General features: G+C 37.8%; 1 protein-coding gene across 3 annotated transcripts in view; it reads right to left on the bottom strand.

Annotated features, from left to right (window-relative positions):
• The window catches only part of SHC3 (SHC adaptor protein 3), a 171,776-nt gene that overhangs the window by 102,692 nt on the left and 56,525 nt on the right, over window positions 1-12,559 (bottom strand). For all 3 annotated transcript variants that reach the window (XM_054520189.2, XM_054520190.2, XM_009244608.4), the window contains exon 2: window positions 3,517-3,587. In XM_054520189.2, the coding sequence (XP_054376164.1) occupies window positions 3,517-3,587 (71 nt within the window). The remainder of the gene's footprint in view (window positions 1-3,516; window positions 3,588-12,559) is intronic.

The raw sequence follows: 12,559 nt of genomic DNA, 5'->3' as shown, positions 1-12,559 counted from the left end.
TGAGGTTCCAAGGAGGTCTGACCTTACCTGCCCTTCTTCCTCAATGTCCATCTTCCACTCCACACAGCTTCTCTCAGCCTGGGCCAGGTCCTGGGGATAGGAAATCCTCTACAAACAACACAAATATCTTGTTAGTAAATGCAGCCTGTCTTAATACTGCACAATATGCATTGTTTCCATTCCCAAATGAACTCGTGATTAAATGTCCATGCAACCCAGAAATGTCCTGAGAGAGGTAGAGGGGTTGCAGAGGATGCACGGGTGAAGGAGGTCCCTCCCTCGGGTCATGGTGCCCAGCATGCAGTCTGGGCACCCTTTCAGGAAGTCCAGCAAGGGTGCACACCCAGGCTCATGCACACAGAATACATACATAGAGTTGGGATGGAATGCACATGGATAAGGATGCTCAGAGACATGATGGAGTGAAAGGATTGGGTGGTGAAAGTTTTTACCTTGGACTTTTGTTTTCTGAGAGCATTTATAGAATGTTGGAAGCCAGAAGTGACCTGAGAGCTGAGTTTTGCCAAGCCTTCCAAGTGAACTCTTAGAAGAGAAGAGAGGGTGGACGCAGTTGCGAAGCTGTGCTGAGATCTTGTCTGGCCTGCTCTCCTTCAAGGTGAAGATGAAACCCACTGTGCCAAGGGTTGGTGAGAAGACCACCCCCATGCACTCCAGGTTGTGATTCTCAGCAACATCTTCAGGCATCTCCAGGCTCCTGCTCCCTTCTTCATCTCATCAGGGCTTGTTTGCTCTTTTGTTCAGACTCAAAGCCATGCTGAATGCTTAACACTCATACCAAGATCACATAGTTACTCAGCTAACTTCTAAGCAAAGTCTCTCCCATGAAACATCCAACAGAAAAGTATGCAATTTCATAGCATTCAGTCCACTCATGCACTGATGGCTGATCTGCATGTTCCTTCATTTATACCTATGCCTCATTGTTTTACTAAGGTAAGCAAGCAACACTCTGAACTGCAATATACACACACACTGACATGAGTGATAAATTTCTCCTCAGAACCCAGCCAATACACTGAAAAAGAACAAAAAGGAAACACCTTTCCAAAAGAAAGATGTTTTCTTTTCACAAGTTTGATTTGGCTTTCAAACTAAGAAGATTTTATTTCCTGGGGAGTTTTCAAATCACCTCAATTCTGAAGCCGAGTCCTCACATTTGTGTATACAAAGTGAAATGCTGGGAGTGAAGCCTAGCCGTAGGGGCAAAATTTTAAATTAAACAGATAAATAGTGATTAATTATCTGCTTATAAAAATATTTTTTAATAAAAGGTGTGACTGGAGTGCCTTTGGAAACCAGTTTTCCTGGTGCCTGTATAATATAACTCAATTAGGACATTAGATTTCCCTATAAACCTCCAAGAATTTCTCTAGTATATAAAGTAAACCATGGCAGTGGAGTTTAATCATAGGTATGTTTAACACTTAGTTACCACAGAGACCTTAAAAGCTCCACAGTGTGCTACATCTGCAAGACATTGCTGTGTATTCTTCAACTGGATGCAAAGGGCTTCATTCTGAAGTTGATTTGTCAAATTGTTTCCTTTGAGTGACCTCCAGCTATTAGCTAAAGTAAGAAACATGTCACGTGCTAAAAATGATGCAAGAGACAGAAAGCATCATGGAGACAAGCAAATTTAGCTTTCAAGAGGTCTAATAAAACCCAAGGCAATTCTGGCACAATTAGAATTCAACACCAAATTTCTTAAGTATAGGAATCATGCTCCACTTGTCCCATTATGCTGCTTCACCTTCCCAAAAATCTAAATGGAATGGGACTGAAGAAAGACATCAAAACCTCCAAACCCATCAATGTCTGTTCCAACTGCTTTCTTCTACAATGTTATTACTACTTCTGCCCATTTGGGTTCTACCACAGAGAGTCCCAGGAGTTGTATCCTCATCAAAGAGCAAACTGGAATTATTCACTTGTTCCCCCACCCCACCACTACCCCAAGGAGCAGGACTTGTTCTGTGCCCCTCAAATGTCCCTCAGTCATTTATGTACACACCTTTCTCCAACACTGAGAGGCCTAGCAAAGCTGGACAGTCATGTTGTCCAGTGTGTTGTGTGTGCACAATCAGCAGTAGATGCTTAATAATTACATCAGGAGAACTAAAATGGCATGAAATCACCTCAGAAATCCTAGCATCTAGAAAGGGAACCCAGTAGGAATGGTTGACAGTTCTCTCCCAATTGACTATCATTCCTTTAAAAACAATCACCACACAGGAGAACATGACCAATTTCACACAGTTCCCATATTCCTCCAGTCAGTGGCACAGTGTTCTGCCCACCGTGATGCCACTGGCATACCTTTTCATGAGTAAGGTGAATAAATGACTGACTAAGAAACACTCAAGCTTTTCTTTTAACCACAGTGCTGTCTATTCAAAACACCATTCCATTGTCTTTGAAATGTTCATAAACCATTTTCTACAAATATGTGGAAGTGGATTCCTTCCTTCAGGTAGAATGTTGGTACATTCACAACTTACATGTCTCAAGGCACTTAGGAAAGAGAAAAAAAAAACAAAACATTAACTCTTTGACCATGAATTTCTTCAGTGAGGAGGAAGAGGTATTATTATGGTACTTACAACAGAATTGAGGTGTGTATGTTTCTTAGCAGCTAATGACTACAACCAGTTGCTTTCTAAAGCTCAATCTTTAGACTTGGCTTGCTAATCCAAACATATACAATAGAATGATTTGAATCAAGTAAATATGAGGCATTTTTCTGAGGTGACTATTTAAATTAAGCTACTGCATAAGTACCAAATGAACCTAAGCTCCTTGACCACAGAAATGTAGCAGTTTCACAGACTCTGTCCTAGCTTTCCAGTTCTCCTCTTCAAGCTGGCTTGAAACTGGCATTTTTCTAAAGGTGTAAGCTCTAGTAGGAGCTGCACTAGAGTATAAGATTTTATTTTTAAAAAACCAATACTTAAATACTGCTCCTGAAGAAGTTTTGATTCTACTTGGTGGTGGAGAATATATAAAACCTGTTCAAAGTCACAGACACCTTAAAGAATTGGTCTGCTTGCTGAATGACCTACTCCCATGGCTGTTTCTGCTTCCAATTCTATGCATCTTACTCTCTGTGTATACTGTTGGAAAGTCTCTCTTGACATCTTGATTTTCTTTTTTAAAAAGAACATGGTTCAGTACATTTTAAAATACCAATCTTGTGTTAGAGTTTCACACATTAAAGAAACAAACATAAATACTCAGCTGCTCCATATGTCTGCAGCTAAATTATAAAAAGAGCGTGCAAGGGCAGAGTGTCCTTCAAGGTACTTTGGTTGAGAGATATACATCACAAACATGGACTAACAAGCACATGTCTTGAGATGAGGACAGTCCTGACTCACTGTCACCAGCCACTAACCCACCAAGGGCCGGTCTTTTCTTCTAAAAATGTGTCAGCTGTTAACCTCTGAGATCCTTCCTTCTGAAGTAAAATCACAGGTGTCCATTTTCAAGAGGGCTTACCTGGTAATTTGTGTTCTTGTACTGAAGTCAAGAGACCTCATTGAGCGCAGAACTTCAATGCACCCCAAGTACTGCAAGGGGAAAAAATGTAAATCGTGAGCCCTGAGATTTGAGATAAAGAGACAACTCCTAACTATACAAGGGCATTTTTGGGAGCCATACACATTTCTTAAATCACATTTTAACTTTAAATTCTAGGGTGAGGCTTTGTTTTGTTTCTATAAAAGCAATCACTTACAGCCACAAGAAAATATCGTGAGTGGTTAGATTGGCACTACACTGGATTTTTCTAAAACCTGTTAGTATTTTCATCTTATTTGGATGTACACTTTTTAAAGCTTTTATGGAAGTATAACTTATATACTGTGAAATCCAGGGATCTTAAATGTTTAATTAAATGATTGTTTAAACATATATTTGCCATGAAACCACCACCCAGACCTCAACATTGCATTTCTAGTCTTTTACGAGGCTTCTACAGGTTTACAGTTTTTAGAGAAAGAATGAAAACATGATATGACCAACATTTTCATCAACATTAAATGTCATTATCTGATAAACATATTTTGGGTTCTATGAACTATAGATTACCCTCAAAGGTGATTTACTTTGGTTTACCAGATCTTCTGCATGATCATAAATTTTTAGAAGCTCAGATTTATACATCTAAATGCATAGCTAAATTTTGATCAGTTTCACACATGAAAATGTATATGTGTAAGTATATGGACATAGCTAAAGTTATGGATAAAGAACTAGATCCAATAGTTATGTTCCAAAGCCCTTGGGGAGTTTGACGGAGATACAGATGTTTTAGATAAATGCCTTAGATTTAGCAGAAGGAGATCTCATGGTATGGTACAGAAAAAACTGCATTTGGTGAGCCGAGATTGTGCCACTGCACTACAGCCTGGGCGACAGAGCGAGACTCCATCTCAAAAAAGAAAAAAAAGAAAAAACTGCATGTGAATTATTTAGAAAATGTGAATTGGAGGCTGGCTTTGTCGTATCTTCTTATAACTTTAAATTTATCTGAGCCTGTCTGTAGCCCCATAAACGTGATTATTACTCCCACCATTGCACCACCACCAATATCACTATTGTCACTAAGATATGTGAAGACCACAACAAACTTTGCAGACTCAGGGGATTACCATACCTAACACCATTCGAATTATATGACTACCACAAAAACATCATCATGGAATTACTTGAATACCTCAACCACTGTGGCAGCATTAAGAGAATACCACTACCAAGGCAGATATTTGAATAGCACCACTACCATCACAGTTATGTGAATTCCATGACCAATGTCACAGAGAAATATGAATTAGGCTACCATCAACATTGCGGAGTTATGTGATTACAACAACCAACATCACAGGTTCATGTGAATAATAGGACCAATGTCACAGAGTTATGTGAATACCACCAGCATCAAAGCCACCGAATTATCCAAATTCCAAAGCCACCATTGCAGAGTTACGTGAAAACCACGACCTATGTCACAAAGTTATATGAATACCACAACTGACAACAAAGTTATGTGAATACCATGAACATCAATGTCATAGAACTGTGGGAATACGGGAATACCACCACCACCATGCTGTTCCAGAATTATGAGAATTATGAAAATACCACAAAAAAACCAACGTGGCAGAGTTACACGAATACCACCACTATCATTGTGGAATTATGTAAATATCATGCCAATGCCATAGAGTTATTTGAAAACTATGAGCAATTCAGAGTTACGTTAACACTACCACCATTATTACAGAATTTTGAAAATACCTGCCCCTCCATGGACGTATACAATCAGCCCTACATGTGTGCAGGTCCCACATTCACAGATTCAACAAACTGTGGATTGAAAATAGAAAAAAAACAATAAAAGTAGTGCAAATAAACAATATAGTAACAACTATTTACATAGCATTTATATTATATTAGGTATCATAAATAATCTAGAGAGGATTCAAAGTATAAAGGAGGCTGTGCACAGGCTACATGTAAATACTATACCACATTATATAAGAGATCTGAGCATCTATGGAGTTTGGTATCCTAGAGGGTCCTGAAACCACTCTGTGGATGCTAGGTGATGAGTATATTTATATAAATAACATGACTAGAGTCACAGAATTATACAAATACTCCATCCATTATTACAGAGTTAAGTGAAAACTATGATCAAAGTTGCAGAGTTATATAAATACCCCCACCATTGTTGCAGAGTTATGATTTGCAACCTCATCCAACATTACATGTTTATAAGACTACCACCAGCAGCAACACTACAGTTATGTGAACATAATCTCCATCAGTATCATAAAGTTAGGTGAATACCACTACCACTGATGTCGCAGCATGATATGAATGCCACGTTCAACATGACAGAGCTATGTAAATAGGCAACCAATGATACAGTTATGGGAATACCACCAACACTACCATCACAGGGTTATGTGACTCGCACAACCAAGTCACAGGGTTATTTGAATACCATGACCACCATCACAGTTATATGAATATCATGACCACCAGAGTAGAGTACCACCTGCAGCAACTTCACAGAATATATGAATAACATGACTGACATCTCAGAGTTAGATGAGTACTATCTTCTCTGTCATTGCAGAGTCATGTCAATGCCACCACTAACAACCTCACAGATTTATTGGAATGACACAGCCAACTTTGCAGAGTTATCTGTTTACAACCATGACCAATATCACAGAATATTGTGAATACCACCATAACCAACACCACAGAGCTACATGAATACCACCAACAACAATGATGCAAAATTATGTGAATTCCATAACCAGCAAGGGAGTTATGGGAACACCACGTTCACTGTCAGAGATATTATAAATACCACAACCGCCAATGCTGCAAAATTGTGTGACTATCATGGCAAATGTCGTGGGTTCCTGTGAATACCACTGCCACCAATAGAGAATTATGTAAATACCACCATCAGCAATGTCACAGTGCCATGTGCATACCACCAGCAGCACAAATGCATAATTATGTTAACACCATGATGAATCTCAGTTCTGTGAATACCACAGCAATCATCTTAGAGTTGCATGCACATCATGATGAACTGCACAGTGCATGTCAACCCTACTACCACCAGCATTGCAGAGTCATGCAAATACCAGGACCACTTTCAAAAGATTGTGTGAACACCATGAGTAACGTCATTGAGTTATATGACCACCAGCAACAACACTGCAGTGTCACATGAACAGCAATAACAATGTCACAGATTTACCTGAATACAATCACCACTCTTGCACTTAGAGTAACACAACCCCCACCATCATCACAGAACTATGTGAATACAACGATCAATATCACAGTTATGTGAATAGCACCACAAACATTGCAGAAATACGTAAATACCACCACCACCAATGTCACAGTGTTAGGCAAGTACCACAATTAATGTCACAATTATGTGACTATCAGCAGCAGAACCATAGCACAGTTACGTGTGTACCACCATCGATGTTGCAAAATTACATGATACTGTGATGAAGGCTGCAGTATGGGACTATTACGACAAATTTCACAGTTATGTGAACCCCACCATCAACTCCAATATTGCAGTCATGTAAATACCGCAACCATGAGTGGAGAATTACATAAACATCACCAACAACATCACCATGTTATGAGACTAACAGTACCACAGTGTTGCACAATTATGTCAACACTACAACAAACGTTGCAGAGTTATGTGAACACCATGACAAACTTCGCAGTCTGTGACCACCATCATGGTGTTATGTGAATACAACCAACATCACAGAGTGATGTGGATACACCACCACCACTATCACAGAGTTACGTGAATACAACCACCACCACCGCCACAGAGTTTATGGATACTGTGGCTAATGCCACAGAGTTGTGTGGATACCACAACCAAAGCTGCAGAAATATGTGAATACCACCAACACCAACACCACAACACCAACAGATGTGAAAACCACAACTGGCATCACAGTTATGTGAACACCATAAACAATGATGCAAAATTGTCAATGCCAACACTCAGAGTTATATGAATACTATGACCTCCCATGTCACAGCTATGTGAATACCGTGAGCAGCATCACTGAGTTATGTAAATATCACCATCAACATCACAGAATTATGTGAATACCTCCATCAAAGTCACAAGGTGAAATGAATACCATGAACAACATGGCAGAATTATGTGGATACCATGACAATGCTGCAGTTATGTAAGTACCACTGACACCATAACAGAGTGCTGTTTGTACCACATCCACCAGCACAGAATCAAGGAAATGCCACCGTCACCACTATCACATGAATAACAATCCACACTGCAGAGTTATGTAAATATGACCATAATCACCATCACAGATTTTCGGGATGATGCCCTGCTCCTCTGTCATAGGGTTATGTTAAGATCACAACCGAGGTTGCAGATTTATGTAAATATCACAATGTACATTGAAGAGTGATGTGGTTACTACCCACTAACATATAGTCACAGAATTATGTAAATACCACCACTTCTTTTACACAGTTATGTGTAGCCTGGGCCTAATTTCTTGTAGTTATATTACCAGCAACACCACCTTTGCAGTGAATGTGAATACCAGCACCAATGTCGCAGACCTGAATTGCCCTCTCAAGGATGTGCAGCAATTTGTCCTCTCATCACCCAGCACAAGCAAGCATAGTGGTCTCTGTCCTTCCCAGTACGGCAGTGTCAATTTTTTGAATCTTTGCCAAGGATGAGCAAAAGTAACTCATTCTGTTTTAGTTTGCATTTCCCTCAAATCTAATAAGGTGATTTTTCTCACATGCTTATTGGCCATTTGCATTTCTTTTTCTGTTATTTGATTGTTCATATCTTTCTGCCCAGTTTCCAATTCAGTTATTTATCTTTTTCTTTTAGATTAATTGATGTTAACTTCTTATTCAATCATTTTTCTTTTGGTGGCATCTATATTTTATCTGACAAAAATTATTGCTTTCAGTTGTTAGAGGTATTTTGGGAAAAAAGAAAATTATGACTGTAGTAATTACAATAATCATATATGTTGGTCATTTTCTAGATGGCTTCTGAGAGTTTTGTTTTGCTTAAGAAGGTCTTCCTAACCTTAAGTTCTTACTAATATTCTCCTAACTTTTATTTTAATAATATTTATTATTTATGCATTCATTTATTTGTTTTATTTAATGTTTTTCATTTAGCTTTTCAATTCATTCGGAATGCATTTGTCTACATAGGATATGGGAAGAGTTATGATATTTAGCTGCAAGATGGACTGTCACTTATGTTCATACCATTTATTTAATAAGTCATCCATTTCTTCCTGAACTGAGGTGCCAACTTGACAGTATATTAAATACCTATTTCTGTGTGGACTTTTACCTGAATTCTATTCTCTTCATTTGTCAAGTGCTGTCTCTTGTATGTATTTTTTCTGAAGAGATTTAAAATCATTTTGTGAAGTTTCCTTACCCCTCAAAAATGATTTAGATTCTGATTGAAATTTCATATTACAGTCTATACTTCTCTTCTACATTGTATTCCAAGGCACTTTTTTTTCAAAGCATTGGTCACCACTGGGAGTGAGAGTTTAATTTTTTCCATTCCATCTCTACCTATTTTTTTTTTTTGCTAACAGAGACAAAATCTATTGACTTAGGGTGAAAAGAGAAAATTCAAGCAGTGGGCTCCAGAGATATACAAAACTGGATTATGAAAGCTAAACAATGGAGCCCAGAAAATCTCCTAGTGCCAAAAAGACTGAAACACAAATGGAAATGCAAAGTGTTAGAGTTTAAATGCATCTGCCTCATAGGAACTCCAGAAAAAGAAAAGTTTAAAAAGAAGAAAAGAAATATTCAAATATCAGCAAAACAAAATGTTTAGTGTTAGAGACAGGGGTGGTCACATTTTCATGGCTCCCAGGAGAAATGCAAAGAAAGATGCACTCATGGACCACAGCTGCCTAATTTCAGACACACAGATCACAAGAGAAACATTCTAAAAGTTTTCCAGGAGTAGGAAAAAAAAAAAAAAGGACAGGTTACTTAAAAAGGAAGGAGGTGTGGAATGTTAATGTTCTCTTTCAGCACCAAATACATGAAGACAAATAACATCATCAAAAGTCTGAAGAATAGAAATATTGAGCCAAGAATCTTATATGCACCCAAACTAGCATCCCAGTAGGAGGGCAAAGCGAGGACTCAGAAAGTTAACCACCCACAGACACTCTGAAGGAATTATTCCAGAAAAACAATGAATACAAAGAAGAGGAGGATGTGGGCTGCAAGAAACAATGACGATAAAAGAATCAGTAAAAGTTACAGATACACCTTATGTCTTAATAATTATTGATGCGTAACTTTAAATACGTATTTTTTACAATGATCAGAAACTAGTATCTCAGGAGATCTAAATATGGAAGGTAAGGAAACGACGGCAAGGAGAGGTGGGAGAAGAAAAGGTATAGCATGCCAAGCGCTGTTCAGTTTTGTGGAGGTAGGTCCGGAACTGATTAATTCTAGGTAGCAGTAAAAAATTATGTTTATATATGTGTGTAAAAAATTGTATACCACTGTAAAAATAAGAATAGAATAAGAGACCTTCAAACTGCTACAGAACAAAAGAAAGAAACAAAAATAGCCCAGCCAATAAAAAGAAGGGATACAAATAGAATATGCACAGATGAAAGGCAAAGATAAAGTATAAACATCAGTAATAGTTCCCAATACCTCAGTAATTACAATAACCATAAATGCATCAAACCTGCCAATTAAAAGTCAAAGCCCTTCACACTGGTTAAAAATATGTATGGGTTAAACAAAGTGATGAAAAGAAGACAAAGGAAATACTAGATACATAAAACATATTCTATATCAGACAAATGCTCGCAAAAGAAAACAGGGGTTTAATATGGGGAAATACCTTGTTTACAATAGCAAGAAAGAAAAAACATAAAATGAATTTAACGAGAAATGTACAAAATCAAATTGAAGAAAACTTTAATGAAAGATGAATGAATAAAAGAAAACCTGCTTATGTGGAAAGACATGCCATGCTTTCTGGATTGGAAGATTCAATAGAAAACATGCCAATTCTTCCCCAAACTAATCTATAATTTGACTGTGATGACAATTAAGTTCCAACAGCACTTTTCCCCCAGAACGTGGGAAATTAATTCTAAAGTATATGTAATAAAAGATGATCCTTAAGAACACAAAGAAATTTCTGAAGAAGATAAAAAGGAACTGGTGAAAATAATGTGGGAACAGGCGAGTCATACAAGGAATTAGAAGACAGTCCAGGAGAAAGAGCACACATGTCCGTGGGAACCATTGAAGAAAGGATGAGCCATAAGGTGATGCTGTGATTAGCTAGTACATTAAGAAGAGAATACATGGAGCAACCCAGCCTAGCCCAGCGCCATTGTGCAAGTTTGTGTAAGGCATGTGTTACTGTGGTGTAGAATGGGATATTCTCCCCAGCATGTCCAGCGTACCCCATACACAAATATAAACACTAAAATGGTTAAAGAGCCAAACCTAAGAAACAAGATATAAAAGCATTATAAGAAACTAGAGAATAATATTTTTATAACAAGACCTAAAACTCAAAGGCCATAAGTGAACTCATGAAAATCAATAGTTTTTGTAAAACAAAACAAATGGCACAGGTAGCATGAAAAAGCAAGTGAAAGACTGAGAAAAATGTAATAAATTAAACAAAAACTTTAATATCCAGGGTACTCAAAGAGTTTCTGTGAGTCATTAAGTCAGCCCATCAACTCCATAGAAAAAAATAGGCAAAGGGTACAAAAAGGAAATTCACAAAAGAAAGGCAATTGGCCAATATACATCTGTAAAGACTAGTAATCTGAGAAATTAAAATTAACACTGAAAAAGATACAATTTTTCACCCAGCAGAATGGTCAAATTCGGTGAGAACACAGGAAAATGTGCCTTCTCACATATTCTTCGAGCAAATGTACTTGGATGAAGCCTTCTTGGAAGACTATATGGAAGTATCTATGGATATACAGGATGCACTTGCCCTTTGACCCACTAACTTTATTTCTAGAACTCTATTCATATGTAAGTGCATAAAACCGTAAAGATATTTGTTTTCTTTCCTATATAGAGTGAAAGTTTAGAGTCTGGGCCATGATTCCAAGAGACACAATCTGGAATGCCATAACCCCAAATGTTGAAATCCCAGAAAGATCAAACTCCCAAAGATATAATTCTGGAAAAAATTAATTACTTAAAATAAAATAAACATAAAATTTATTTAAAACTAAAAATTATTTAAAATAAAAATTAAAAATTATTTCAAAGAAATTTATTTACATTTTAAAAGAGGATTTATTTGAGAAACACATAAAAACCACTGAACACTTCATAGGCCACTTTACACAATAAAGTAGGCAATAATAACATACATATTTTTGCAAGCATAAACAGGCATGCTAACAACAGTTACCTGGGCATAAGTTATGGGCCTACAAATCATATTCATATTCTTAAAGCTTATATGACTGCTGTCATCTGAACTATTGTGATGGACAACCTAAGTCTTTTAATGAGATCAATCAAAAACTGTGATGTATTACTACCACATATGCAGTCACCCAAAGAACTGAGATCAAGAAATTCTTTCACCAATGCAAATGTACAAAAAAGAGGAAGTTTCCATTTCTTTTTTTTTTTCTTGAGATGGAGTTTCGTCGCTCTTGTTGCCCAGGCTGGAGTGCAGTGGTGCGATCTCAGCTCACCGCAACCTCCATCTCCCGGGTTCAAGCGATTCTCCTGCCTCAGGCTCCCGAGTAGCTGGGATTACAGGTATGCACCACCACGCCCAGCTAATTTTGTATTTTTAGTAGAGATGGGGTTTCTCCATGTTGGTAAGGCTGGTCTCAAACTCCTGACCAAAGGAGATCTGCCCACCTTGGCCTCCCAAAGTGCTGGGATTACAAGTGTGAGCCACTGCACTGGC

Source organism: Pongo abelii, chromosome 13, assembly GCF_028885655.2.
Source record: "Pongo abelii isolate AG06213 chromosome 13, NHGRI_mPonAbe1-v2.0_pri, whole genome shotgun sequence".
Classification (NCBI taxonomy): domain Eukaryota; kingdom Metazoa; phylum Chordata; class Mammalia; order Primates; family Hominidae; genus Pongo; species Pongo abelii.
This window is presented reverse-complemented; position numbering and strand designations above follow the sequence as displayed.